The sequence below is a fragment of the Chenopodium album genome, chromosome 20 (genome assembly GCF_948465745.1).
Source record: "Chenopodium album chromosome 20, dcCheAlbu1.1, whole genome shotgun sequence".
NCBI classification, from domain to species: Eukaryota; Viridiplantae; Streptophyta; class Magnoliopsida; order Caryophyllales; family Amaranthaceae; genus Chenopodium; species Chenopodium album.
In genome coordinates, this window is record NC_137853.1 from 40,902,865 (window position 1) to 40,917,672 (window position 14,808).

The following is a 14,808-nucleotide window of genomic DNA, read 5'->3' on the forward strand; positions in this document are numbered from 1 at the left end:
TAAATTAGAATATCAAAAACGGATTATAAAATATGACATTTATAATTATAAAAGGGATTCCTGAATAATGTACTACTACATAAACCCGTAAATGCACGGTTTGTGATAATAATTTTATTCGTGGTATATAGTATATCATTTAATATTTTTATTTTGAAATAAATTGTTAACATTTGTAATCTCAAAAGATAATATTATTTTTGATTAATTTAAGCTTTAAAGTCTCATTCGCCAATTCATTCACGTGGTATTTGAATTATTTAATTCTAAAAGAAATTACAAAACTCTTATTCAATGAGGTATAACTAAAATTAATAATCTTACCTAACATGATAAGAAATTCTAATCGTATGTAACACTCTGAATAATCTTGCGATTAACAGATCTTCTTTATATATATACAAGTTTTGTGCCAGAATGATGCCCGGATTGTAGATAAATTTTAAGATAAAATTTTTGGCTTGAATATTAAATACGATCATGTAATCTCTTTTAATAATGCTGAATATATAGACATACGATATCATATTGTTTATTTATAGAATAATGTACTTTTGTAGTTTTAATTGTAAATAAATAACTATGTTATTATTAACTTGATTTTTTTTTTATTGAATTAAGATTATTTTTATTGAACTGAAAATATTTTAACCAAACTTAAATGATTATACGAATTAAAACCTTTTTTTATTGACAATATATTATTTTCTAAAATAATTATATGCATAATAAATGGATCTTATTTTAAAGAATTTTTTTAAACAAATTTTATGTTGGAAGTATAACCGAGCTATAGAATATTTATTAAAAGTTATGAAAAATTTCGTTTATTTGAAATATTAAGTATAGTGATAATAAAACTATATACAACATTTTTATCTTAGAAATTATATCCAAAATTCTCTTACTTAGCATCATTCTAGATTAAGTCTCATTCGTGCCGTGTATGGTTTTTACTAAATTTTATAATGAATTATAATGTTGATTCAAAATCAATAAAAAAAATCATAATATTTTTAAATGAAATTAAAAAAGTTTGAATATTAATTTATACCTAGAATTGAGCCTCGAATCCAAATTAGCCCAAAAGGTGAACCAAGTGGAACACACAAAAAAAAGTAAAAGATAATAAAATAATATTTTACACAATAAAATATATGAAAAATATTAAAATAATTTTTTTAGGAGATGAATCACAATTATATATATGAGTAGGTGAATACTTTTTTTTAAAGGAAGTTAATCATAATTATATGAGTTGGTGAATATTTTTTTTAAGGGAGTGAATCACAATTATATAGGAAGTGAATAAAACAAAGAAAAAAAGTTTTGGAGGAAAAAGAACATAACTAGCTAGGAAGTGACACGTGTTATTCCTGATGTCGGTTTTAGTTTTATGTTATTGATGTGTCACAATAATACATATGTATCGCCTATGTTGCTTGACACTTACTAAAATCTAGATTGTCAAGTGTCGCTCTCTCGTAGCCCGACGACAATTATGAAGGTCAAAATATAGTGTGAAAACATGATGATTGTTCATTGTAAGAGGGGAGGACGAAAAAAGAGAGAAATATGGAATTAGCACTGCTATATATGCAAGAGAGGTCGGGATGTGCGCATCAATTCATACTTAATTAATCAAATCGATGCAACAATTAGTAGCCCGGAGCATGAGGATTGTCATTAACTGGAATCCCAGAAGATGACAAAAAATAACATAAGACTGGTGCTCTCATGGAGTCCCTTCATGCTGATGACACTAGTATTTTGTGATTGTGTGGGGGAGAATTTAATGATTTGGTCCCACGAGAAGATAAGAGAAGATAAATTTTAATGAAACTGCCATTCTTAGAAAGGTTGCCAGTTGGAGGACTTAGGGTATCATTGGCACTAGTACACCTGAACCAACAGCAGGGGGGAGACAACACCATCCAAGAGACTCAATAGTTTGTTTTTTTGTAAAAAAAAGAAAATCAAGCTTGGAAAGACATTTTCCAAGGGTTTGTTCATTTTGTAATACATTTGAAGAAGAGGAAATCTGACCATTTACCAATTTTCTTTAAAGATAGGGAAGTCCCTACGCAAAAAAAAAAAAAAAAAAAAAAAAAAAAAAAAAGACTCGTGTGGGAAAAGAAGTGGTAGAGAGAAGATTCGTGTGGGAACATTATAAATAACGTTTGGGAGAAAAGAGGAGTGTGGCAATAAACATTAGTTAACAACCACTAGACTTAGCTTTAGGTGAGAGAAACTTTCAATAGTTTTGCTTAAGAGATGAGGAAGTGTAAAATGATTATGGGCAAGCTCATGGAAGAGACGCAAGCATAAGAGAACATAGCAAAACTGAAGTGAAGGGCGAATTTGAGAACCGTGAAGAACTCATCTGGCGTTAAAGAAGTAGGCAGGATTGGTTAAAAGGTGGAGACAAGAATACGGGTTTCTTTCACAACAAAGCAAATTCGCGTCTGGAAAGAAACAACGTCAATGTAATCCGTGATGAGGCTGGGAATTCTTTTGATGATGAGGATTACATTTCAAAGATCATTACTGCTTATTTTAAGACTCTCTTTGGGTTCTCGAATGACGTGGATATGGAACAAGTGATTGATAAAAGTGCAAGCAAAAACTTCTAACATAATGTTCACTTTGCTCTCAGCTCCCTTTGTTAAAGTAGAGGTCGTTGAGGCCATCTCCCACATGCACCCGACAATGGCACTTGGCCCTGGACGGTATGTTTGCTATTTTTTATCAGATATTTTAGAGCGTCACTGGTCCTGATTAAATATTCTGAACAATGATCATGAAATCGTGTCTATTAATCAGACTCACACTGCTTTGATTCCGTTTATATTTTGCTTATGATATAAATTATTAAATGTGGTCAAGGATTTAATATAAATAGTGTAATAAAATAAAAAGTATTGTTGATTAATGAGCTCGAGTGTGTATAATAGATTAGAAATATATTAACATCACAGACTTGTAGAGCATAGAAACTCTTTTATCTACAGGGTGGTTGATCCTTTGCTTATGTACAACCTGTGTTTTAGAATACTATATAAGATTATGTTTATTTTTTTTATTTATATTATTAAATTTTTCGAGGAGGCAACTATAGGTCCGATCTCACTGTCCCACACAATCTTTGAAGACTTCTATAAAGAACAATTCAATAAGTTCAATTCAAAATTGAAATCATATAGATATTCTAAGTACTCTGGCTGCTAACTTATCTTGTTTGGACTCACAATAGTACACATGTCAGATACCATTAATTTAAACTTTTTGCCGACTTATAGTCTCATAGTAATTGAAAGAAAGGTTGTGAGGGAGATAATTTCATAAATAAAAGTAACAATCAACCTTATTTTTAACTAGGTTTACTAAACATTAAATAATTAAAATAGATCAAAGATGCCTCAGTAATGGTATACACGACAAAGGGTCTTGATTCTGAGTCATGTATATCCTACGAATGTTGGTTACTTTAGGCTATAATAGATAAATAATTTTCTTGGTATGGTGGTACGTATTCTCTTTGTTTTTGACTATTTGTTACAATTTAAATAGTATAAATTTGTTTCCCCCCAAAAAAAAAATACTAGTATACGAGTGTCAATGCATAAGTTTGACTATAACGGTAAACTGTCATGTGAGTTGAATTGGGAGTATATACATAACACGTGAAAAACAATCAATATTTGAGAATGTTCATGAAACTAATCCTACAACTTTAGACAATGACATTTGATTTGCATACATTAATAAAATAAATTGTCAAAATTGGTACATACATAGTGTTATAATCAAATTGTTTTGAGATTCTAAAAACCGAGTACCTAATTATAATGTGTTAACTCCATAATATGCCAAATTGCCAACCAAGGGAGACAAAGTCTAATTACGCAACGGTGGTGCATTACGCGGTAGTAAAGCGTGCCGTGCGCCAATTCCTTAAAACTTTTACAACTAGAGTATCATTGTTTAAATGATAATCTCCTTGTATTATGGTTTAATTACATGAATTTTACAAGCAATCCAAAGAAAATTTCATGATCACATTCACATTTGTCGTCCATTATTGTATTCCAGCTAATTACAAAATTACCAATTCAGTGTGAAAATTATTGTGCAACACGATTTAGATAATTGATTATCCAGTCAAATTAATCTAAAGGGGATCATTTTTGAGGTTAAAAACAAGGGGTTTACAATTTACTAATACAAGTAAATAAACAATACTAATAAATATTCATAATCAATGATTTTGTGTTAAAATTGTGTGTACATGAGTTCAAAGTTTTCAAGGTAGCACAAATGCTGATCTTTATGCAATAATTTCACCGTGAATGTCCCGATCCGCCATCCGTCTCAAGATCATATATACACGTACTATTTTGAGATCGGAAACTCGTCATATTTTCTACAAACAACAAGTAGATTGTGGTTATATTCCTAAAGCACCCCACTTATATGAAGGGGAGCATAGTTGTATACAATCTATACACTTATCTCTAAAAATGGATTAGATTAGGTGCATAACACCATTAGGGTTATCTAAATATTAGGATGGTTTTTTACTTTTTCAGAAAGAAAAAATGGGTGATAGGGTGAAACTCCACTCAAATGGAGGTGTGGGAAGAGTTAAACTACCTTAATTTGGAGACGGATGCCTGTGACAAATAAATTATGATAAGACAAGTACAAACTATCATTTCTTTAAGGGAAATACGGAGTAGTCTAATAAAACTTCTGGTCATGTGATCGGAACAACTGTAAAATCCACAGTTTCCGAACTGTATATTATATGCCGCATTCCTTTGGCCTTTATGGTTATATCCTATTCAAGACTTCGAATCAAGAAACTAGTGAATGTTAAGTTTAGTGACGAACAATTCCTTGCGTAGTAGCAGGAAACATGAACCTTACTGCAATAGTATAGGTCGCACATCTGAGCTGAACATTGGGGAAATGAATCGGAAAACTACAGAAATTTATCTCTCATTAACCAAGGGAAACCCAAATGCTTAACACAAGCAATACATTTGTACAAGATACAGGTTATACAGTACAAAGGTTGGAACAAAAAGAATGGGGCATCAGTAATCAACAAATAGTATTCACTTTACAGTTTAGTTGGGTTACTTTGGGGGGAAATTTTACAGTAATGAAAATGGAATCAGGAGCGAGATCGAAAATTAGCTAGTGATAAGATTCTCCTATGCTTTCAAATGTACTTAATGAAACAAGGATAATTATAGAGTATAGACTGACCAGATCTATCATAGGTCAGATATTCCTTGGTTACCTAATGCTTCAAGTATTTAGGAAAACTTTGATGGGGGAGTATCGGTTTGAACTGGGGACACTTCTAATTGAGGAGGCAAGAGATTCAAAAAACTCCCATTAACAGATTGATCGCCACTGGTTGCTGCTTCTGATGAATCTGATGACTCGTCCTCTGGCACAAAGAAGCAACAAGTGAAAAAAAAACCCGGACTAGTCACCTATTGGTAAATGATTAAATAACTCCAACCAAACCTATTTGGTGAATGATCAAATAACTCCAACCAATAAGATTTGAGACAGATGAACCTCTATACAGCCGTCTCATATGGGAAAGAAAAAAATCCATAAAAATGACCAAATCAATTTTATCCCTTCTACCATCGGATTAAACAATTCCTTTTGCTTTTAATGTCTCACTTCAATTATCAACTGATAGAAAGAAGCATAAGTGTAAGGTTTGTCCAAGAATAGAGTATTCATCAACTTCAACTCTTTTAAAATCGATATATTCAAACAGTACAGGCATCCATGTAACCAAAGGAATGAGAATATTTATGGGAGGGCTATCAAAATGAAAAAGATGGTATACTAGTAGTATTATATATTTTCTCCTTAGGACTGCAAGCATAATGGTGGGAGCACACAGCCGTGAGCAGTTGAAAGAAACAAAACAATCTTGCTAAACTTTCATATGCAACCAATCATGGTGATATGCAATTGCAACTAAAGCTTAACATAAGTCACATAAAAAGCGACATTAAAATGGGAGGAGAAAAGAGGAAAAAATGTGAGGTTTGAGCAAGGAATACTATGTGAAGGAATCTGCTGAAACAACACCCAATGAAGAGAAACCAAGTCTACAAGCTCTTCCAAGTATATTGGTTAGCAGTAAAGCAACATTTTTACGAAACTTCAATGGAGGTTTCACAATATCTAGGCTTCTCAGAAAAGATCGCAGGGAACTAGATGACACAAAATGCAGATAGGAATAAATGACATACAAACTCAAAACAAGAACCCCAGAGGTACAGACTTACCAAAGAGTGACTTGATTGACGGCCTCTTAGGCTTGTTGTCTTTCTTCTTCAATTCAGCTGCAAGTAGCCACAAGAATATCAAGGTCAAGAGTATTAGACAAGGCAATAAAATAATGTATTGTGATAGAGAAGCCTCAGAAAAAGACCCAATGAAGGTGACAATGATACAAACGTTGACAAATAACGATACAAGAATCAGATGAAACTAACCCACTACCCTACAACTTCAACAACATTTTTTTCCCCAATTAATATTGTTCTATTATACTGTTATTCAAATTCAAATATCCTGCTATGCATGAAAAGCCACTAGAAGAGTCACAGAGAAACAGGATTTTTTACTCTGGGACAGTGACGAGTTTATGAGTTTATGTTAATAAGTGTTGATGGAACTTTAAAACTCAATAGATCCCTTTTACAGAAGTATAATCAGATTTATACAATCTCAGCCATTCATTTTCTAATACAAAACATGATTCTAGACATTGACAAAACTGTTAAAAAAAAAAAAAACTTAAGAGAAGAGCAAGAGCAAGAGCAAGAATACCAATGCCTGGAACTTGATAATCATTCACAATTTCAAAGTTCTTGTAAGTGTAGCCCACAAAGTTTAGGTCCTTGGATGAAAGCATCTGTAGAAAGGCCATTATAACAAGAGAAAAATTAAGATAAGAAACAGAAATACCAGGACAAAGAAGGAAACAGAGAGCATATACTATGATAATGCAGAGATAGAGAAAAAAGAAAGAAATATGAGAAAACAGATTAATCGATGAAGCAGAAAATGAAATATTTGTAATTTAAGAGCTTCCCCTGTTTAGTAAAGTAAGTTAATATGTTTACAACCAGAGATACAGAGCAAGAAAATAATCATTTACTGCATGAAGTATTATTATGACACCAAAAATACCAAAACAAATAAGAAGACTAAAAGTACAGCAAATTACCTTTCTCCATGGACCTTGCTTTGATGTGGATTGGGATGAAAAGTCAGCCTGCATATACCACAAAAACTGTAAGTATATCAATCTATAAATGCAAAAGAGTTGTAGAGTTTCAGTATCACTACAAAGAGGTGAGAGCACCTCATCAAACTTCTCAAAATTCTGTGTGTCTAACTCATCATTGACTTCAGGGAGGAAAGCAGCTTCCATTTGGTATATTCTTCCCCAATCAATGCCATCGAACCATGGATGAACCTAACATTATAATTTATAGAGATATAGAAGAAAAGGATAAGCTTCTTATTAAAAAGATCTGTATAGATCTCCTACAGAACCAAGAATAGGACAGACCATACAACACCTTTATTTCATTAGCACCATTTGACCCAAGTCTCTGATTAACATTACACAACAGTTTACCAATGAGATCTTTAGCTTCTGGAGATATTTTTGCTTCCTCAGGGAACTTTAAATGAGTTCTCCAGTTTACTATCTGCAAAACGAGGAAAGACCTATAAACCACTTCTTGCATAATCAATCTATTACTCCATCGGTTTACAACGGTTATATCAGCATTGGTGACTGAATAGGGAAGAAAAAAAATTACCTTCCTACATGTTGTCATGGGATCATCTGAGTAAAAAGGTGGATATCCAACAAGCATTTCAAACATTATTGCCCCGAGTGACCACCTGTATATCAACAAGCATACATTTTCAGAAGGCAACAACTGTTATAAAGGCACAATCAACTGTGAATGAAATACACAGACCTTTATTACAAGTTACCAAAAAACAAAGGCAGGAGATCATATCTATGTAAAATAATAAATAAGCGGCCAAACACGTTACATGTATTGCAGTTAACCATATAAGCCAAATTGAAGTGATTCAAATGTATAAATTACTTAAAAAAGTATTTGGTATGGAAAACAAATGTCCAGTTCAACCATCAGAAGAGTTTCAAATTGATCTTAATCCCCAATTTGTAACTTACCACCTTACTAAGCTCATAATTCGTAACCTCTAAATTGTGGCAAGACTGACTTCACTTAGTGAGCTCCCACATTTCAAGTACGACTAAGTTTCAAAAATCTTAATTCCTCAGCATATATAGCACGTAATGTGTGTCCATATTAAAATGTTCTTACTTTTAGACATTTTCAAGTATCCTACTCGGAATTAACAACTTTAACAACTTTTCCCCTCTGAAGGATGCAGTGGGTTTTTTTAATAATTATTTTTTATCAGATCATGGAGATAGTAATAGCAATTATTAAGCCAACAACCAAAACTTAAAAATGGAATGTTTTTATCCTATTTACACAGAATAATCCAGATTTAGGAAGTAAAGTATTTAGCATCACCAGACTTCGGATTCGTTTCCTTAAGTTGCCAACAAAAGAAGTACTTATATTACTCACCAATCACATTCCATTGCATAACCCTTCTTCAATAGAACTTCTGGAGCTATATAATCTGGTGTACCAACTGTAGAATAAGCCTGCATATCACCAGTGAATCAGCATCATAAGATAGAGAAAAAAGCATAAAAGGCCCAAAACTTTTCACATATTACATAAAAATAGAGCTAACAAAGAGTGCATACATAATATTAGTACAGAAAGGAAAATTATGAAGCGCTAACTAAGTTATTTCAAGCTGCACACTCCAAGGAGATAATGCTTCAAACACAGTTAATACAATATCTTCCAGCAAAAAAATATGAACATACAAGCATCCGCCGATTCTTCTGCCAATGTTGAAGCTGTTCCTGCTGTGTACGTCTGGGCTTTGTAGAGCCATCATCAGTTGATGAATTCCCGTTTCCACTCTGGACTTCAAAATCCTTTTCTTCAAGGGTACTGCAGTCTAATGGTTTACAAAGTCCAAAGTCTGACAGTCTCAAGTGCCCAAATTTATCAAGCAGCAAGTTATCAGGTTTAATGTCTCTGCCAAAGTTGTACTTACAGGTTAATCAGATGTGCGCCATGCAATATCATTACAGCAGTCAATATAGCCAAATAAAAATGTCAATCACAAACCTATGAATGTAATTATGTTTGTGGATAGATTCAATGGCCAAAACAGTCTCTGCAACATAAAATCGTGCCTCATCCTCTGTCAATGTATCCTTCCTCATGAGTAAAGTCATCATATCACCACCAGGAAGATACTCCATAATGAGATACAAGTATTCTTCATCTTGAAAAGAACAATAAAGCTTAACAATGCAATTGCTGTCAACTTCTGCAAGAAGATTCCTTTCAGCTTTTACATGTTCAACCTGCAATTACACGGCAATTGGCAATGAAATTAGTAAATAAACATGGCATATACTGAGTATAGGATTTTTCAGATCAGCTGATCAACTAATGTAGTGCTATACACAGAAAATTTAATTATAAGTTTTATATTATAAAAATAAAACTATTAGTCTTTCCTCGAGTATACTAACAAAGAATATTATGTTCTGATTTGTGCCGCATAGATGAATGTTAGTTCATTTCGATTTATAGGATAAGGAATGGTTTGAGTAATATCATGAGTGACGTAGTTTCCATAACTAAGCACCCATACAATATAAGATATCTAAAACAACATAAACAAACAATTATAATCCATGTACTTTACTTAAGGATGCTTGACATGCAAACAATAAAACAAGAATTAATCTAGGAACATACCAACATTTCCTCCGACCAAAACCCTTTTCCCAATAAGTTGCAAAAAATCAACATAAAAGCACAACTAGAAATAACGGTTGACAAAAACAAATAGAGATAGTCGTACCTGCCCTCGTCGAAGCATCTCTGACTTTTTGAGCTTTTTCATAGCATATACATGATCTGTTGTCTTTTCCCTACATATCCTGACCTGCCCCACATAATTTTGACCATTTAACTAAGCACTGACAGCACACAATTCATCCAAAAATAGCAGAAATGCAAACAATAAAAGGGGGTATAATCACAAAAGATACTTCTGCAAAATTATAAGGACCTAAAGTCCCAGACCAGCAATGACATCAAAAGTAATTAAAACCTACAATTTCTATACAAAGCACCTCTATAAAATAAGACACTCTGGAAAAATTTAATGATTTGCTAATTGTCAACGAATTAGCACATTGGCCAAGGCTGAGATTAAAAAGATTCTTTCATGTCCAAAGTTTCATCCGCCAAAAAAAAAAAAAAGAAAAACTAGTATCCCCAAACCTCTTCTTTCGTAAGCAAAGATAAGGGCGAGAAAAATCTAAGAATATAAGTAGAAAGAAATAAGGCTTAATGTCAGTAACCTCTTCAAAGGCCATTCTAACAGACCCTTATCCTCCATATTTCCTCATTTAAACCTACCAATTTAAGGAAACCAACACTATCCTATTCTATAGTTATGTGACCAGCTTTAAATATCTCTAACCTGGGCCTACCCAATAAAACATAACTACATCAGCCTTCATTGATCTTAATTATAGGCCTTTGTCAGCTAGGTAGGGTTACTCCCTCCATTTGGAAGAGGTGCACAAGGGAAGAGGCAATTTGCAGTGAGCTATAATTATAGTGATGTTGCAGAGGATGCTCCAATTTGGTATAAAAATAAGAACAAACTTACTGTTTACATAAGTACATATTGAGTTGCCAAAATACAAAAATAAAAACTGGTATACTGCACTGAAATGTTCACTGCCATGGTCTGAAGACTGCAGATTTAAAAAGAGGGTTCATGGCAAGGGACTGAATACTAACGGAGAAAAGAAACAATGTTTGTGAAAATGAAACAAATTGAAAATTACATACCTCACCAAATGCGCCCTTTCCAATCATTGTCAACAGCTCAAAATCATCAGCACCCATTTTATGCCTTTGGAGGCGCATGTACTCAGTCTCTTTCTTCTCCAAAAACTTTAATAAGTTGTTCTGATCTTCCTCAGACACATCAGCATCAGCCAACTTCCTTTCTAGAACACTCCGACTGGTCACATATAGCAAGTGGTATAAATCAAGTTAAGCTTCAAAGCAAATTATATTGAAATTTAAACGAATCCATAATCAACTTTGCACACATGGACCACATCCCTCACAATGATGCAATCACATGCACTGAGGCAATATATGACACTAGTTATCTATATAAGGAGACAAGGGAAGAATAACATAAAAGTTGTATACTAACTTCATGTTCCTCATCAGAAATGGAAAAGTTGTATACTAACTTCATGTTCCTCATCAGAAATGGAAGAGTAAAACTAACACAGGGAATCATGAAATATGTGAACATAGTATAAAACAAATATAATTGACAAAAAAAAAAAAAAAAAAAACAAAATAAAAAAAATGCACGGTGATTATGCATTAACTCATGTCACATAGAATTTCCGAAAATTAATTAGTTCTCTAATATACGTCTCAGTGATGTTTATAGTAATTTATGCAATGGGTGCCATATTCCTTCAGAAAAAAATAAATAAATAAATTTAAAAAAAAAAAAATATCAATAGGTGCTATATTGCTTACTAAGTTGCACTGGTATAATCAAGATTTTGATCAATCATTAAAAGTCAACCTTCTCTTAAATTCAATTATTCCAATTCCCAAGTTCTAAATCAGCAAAATAATCACTAATTTTTAAATTTCTCGAAGCATACCGCTCCTTCCTTTCTTGCAAATTCTTCATTTGCTCCTTGTAGTGTTTCTCAATATATTGCTTTGCTGCTGCAACCCTCTGTTGTGTAACATTTGACGGTGTTTCATCATCTGATGTTGGGGCAGACACTTCCTTACCTCCCAACATCCCGGAATCCTTCTTTTTTGATGTAGATCTCAACTTATCACGTGGCTGCAACTTATGAAACCAACTCTTGGCCGAATCCATACCCTTCATTTGGGAAAAAGAAAATATTCAGTGACCTCCTGAGTTTTCCAAATTGCATAATCAATGATTCAATATACTTTAAAATACCCACCAAATTCACCTCATCTGCAACTATTGAAGAACATCAATCCAACCTCATTTTGCAAAGCATGATATCTCAGATTCAAATATTAATAACCCTGCAACATGAATACAGAAATCATTTATATAAAGTATTAAACATTAAACAGGATTCAAACATACTTTAACTCAAAACATCCAAAAATCACACCTTTTCACTATCTCATTGTAACATTTCCCAATTGCAATTACATTTAACCATAAACTAATTTAATCTTAAAAACTTCATAAGAAGGAAGAATAAAACAAAGAATTCACAAAATCATTAATGTGTAAGTCAAAATGCAATACCAATATACAACAAACTCCTGCCAATTGCAAATAAATAAATTGTTTCCATAGTATCATTAATCGAAAAGGGGGTTAATTGAGGAAACCTCAATCAATTTGATCTAATTTCCTGTATTCAATAAAATCCAATTAATCGAAATAATAACTCCATAAAATTCATTCAACAACCACATTACAAGATCAAAATCTCAATAACACGAACATCAAATATAATCATGATAAAAAAAAATTAAAAATTGCCTCAACCCGGGAAATTTTCAATTGAATAAATTAAACACGACGAACAATCCAGCAACATCAAATTGATCATCATATCAATAACAAAAACCCTAAATTGATGAAAATTGAAAAATTACAATAAAAAATCAGGCAAAAGATCAAATTCAAAGAATGTGGATGATTACCGTGAAGAATTTCGCAGACCGAAGAGAAATAGCGGTGATCGTCGGCCCGCGAAAATCTCAGAAAATTGAATTGCAGAAAATAAAAATTGAAAATAAATTGGAAAAAAAAGATGAAAAATGAGAAGATGAAAGAAAAAAAAAAAAAAATCAGAATAGCGAAGAATTCGGAAGGGATGACCACGATAGCTAGAGAGTCCTCGTTGCCCGCATGATCTTTCTTTCTCTCTCCTATTCTCTTCTCTTCTATTCTTCTTACTTTCAACTTTATATTTATTTTGGTATTTTTGGGGGGAAATTTAATTTATAGATTATGATTGTATGTGTATATTTTATAGTTTATGACAAATGCGTAAAGTTGGGAATGATCACCCAATAAAAGTGATTATTGTCTCTTTAAGTTATAGATTTTATAAAAAAAAAATTATTATTGTATGATTAATTTATTAGAGAGCGAGGGGAGTTGATTACTTGATTGTCTTGGCTTTATCTGTTTGTAAATAAAATTATTCTCGATAAATATAATGGATTGTACTAAGAATAAAAATGTTTAATTGCATAAATTATCAACAATGGACCAGTGGAGGCTATTAGTTAGTGATGATATCCTACGATGCATATAACAAGGATTTTATGAGCGTACATGAGCCGTGTAATGCATGTTTTATGAGATTTCGGTAATACATGCATCACATATTCAAAGACATGTATATCCAGGTGTATTTTATATGTGTAACTTGTCTATTTAGATGTACTGTATACATGCTACACATTAACACATAAGAAGAGTGAATAAAAGATGATTAATGAAATAGTTAAAGACATGTTAGTATTACTATAGTTAACGTATAATAGAAGACTAGTTTAAACCTCTAAAAGAAGCATTTTAATAATTTTGTAGTTTTTAATAAATCGTTTTAGCCTCGTAAATAAACATTTGTTCCTTCCATCCTACTAAATGTTACTTTAGGATAAATAAAAACTATATCCACAACTATTATCTTGAACATGGTAAATCAAAATCATCATTCTTAATTCTAAATGCACTACTCCATATAAAATAATAGCGTACCATATAAATAAGAACATGCTTTACTCTATGATTGAGAGAAATAATTAATTAAAGTAATGATTTATAGATTTGGTCGACTATTTATTAGGACAAAACACTATTTACAAGGTGATTCGATGTGGGATTTCCTTAGAAAAATGATTTATAGGAAACTTCTGAGGGAGTGAGTGATGGGCCTCTTTGGCTGGCCTTAACACTAGCACATAGTCATACTGCCAACTTGGTAAAAGCATCCATCCAAATGCTAAGGATCTTTTTATTTTATTTTTCCCTTTTTTTATTATATTTTCTTACAATTATTATTTACTTTTATTTTAAATTTAATCATCTATCTATCTCACTTACTTTAAGGCTTTGCTTGATTTGCACTTAATGAACAATTTCCATCAAGATTATGAATTAACAATATTTTTTTACCCTTAAAAGTAAAAAAGAAAACAAAACGTTGGCTAATAATACTCCGGTAGTCCGGTGTATTGGATTTTTGCCTAAATTTGATATATTAATATAAATTCACCAATTTTCATGTTTGTTAGTACTATGAACTACCAAATGAAGAATCAATAAGGCATTAGCCTAGTAGCAAAGATCGGAGATCGGTTTAAGTATAGATCCTCCTCCAAATAATTTATTATTATAATATGTTTCAATGTTCAATACAAGTTTTTGTTTTTATTTATTCATTTTTGCCCCACATTCTATACATTATTCAACTACCAAACCTCTTGATAATTACATAATTCCTAGCATATTGTTACTCTCTTCTAGTACACAATATCTATT

The 14,808-nt window shown here is 32.1% G+C and overlaps 1 protein-coding gene across 3 annotated transcripts; it reads right to left on the reverse strand.

Annotated features, from left to right (window-relative positions):
• Window positions 1-4,281: 4,281 nt before the first annotated feature.
• On the reverse strand, window positions 4,282-13,192 carry LOC145596598 (uncharacterized). 3 transcript variants are annotated; one of them, XM_081652793.1, is made up of 15 exons: window positions 12,957-13,192; window positions 12,233-12,320; window positions 11,915-12,144; window positions 11,067-11,241; window positions 10,063-10,146; window positions 9,315-9,556; window positions 9,005-9,221; window positions 8,694-8,773; window positions 7,878-7,962; window positions 7,632-7,763; window positions 7,412-7,525; window positions 7,274-7,321; window positions 6,874-6,958; window positions 6,327-6,383; window positions 4,282-4,423 (listed from the first exon to the last, which is right to left on the reverse strand). In XM_081652793.1, the coding sequence occupies exons 3-15, from the start codon at window positions 12,139-12,141 to the stop codon at window positions 4,341-4,343; spliced, it is 1,629 nt and encodes a 542-aa protein (XP_081508919.1). In that variant the 5' UTR covers window positions 12,142-12,144; window positions 12,233-12,320; window positions 12,957-13,192; the 3' UTR covers window positions 4,282-4,340. The 3 variants fall into 3 exon arrangements, with proteins under 3 accessions (XP_081508919.1, XP_081508918.1, XP_081508916.1); XM_081652792.1 differs by lacking the exon at window positions 4,282-4,423 and adding an exon at window positions 4,986-5,461 and having other exon boundaries at window positions 12,242-12,320; window positions 12,957-13,191; XM_081652790.1 differs by lacking the exon at window positions 4,282-4,423 and adding an exon at window positions 4,986-5,461 and having other exon boundaries at window positions 12,957-13,190.
• Between the last annotated feature and the right edge of the window lie 1,616 nt (window positions 13,193-14,808).

What these genes read in the sequence shown, in the direction of transcription:
- LOC145596598 (XM_081652792.1), bottom strand. Translation starts at nt 12,141, where the DNA reads ATGGATTCGGCCAAGAGTTGGTTTCATAAGTTGCAGCCACGTGATAAG. An exon ending in AAACATAATTACATTCATAG is followed by an intron (nt 9,222 to 9,314) that starts GTTTGTGATTGA and finishes CAACTTTGGCAG; the next exon opens with AGACATTAAACCTGATAACT. An exon ending in CCATGACAACATGTAGGAAG is followed by an intron (nt 7,764 to 7,877) that starts GTAATTTTTTTT and finishes CTCGTTTTGCAG; the next exon opens with ATAGTAAACTGGAGAACTCA.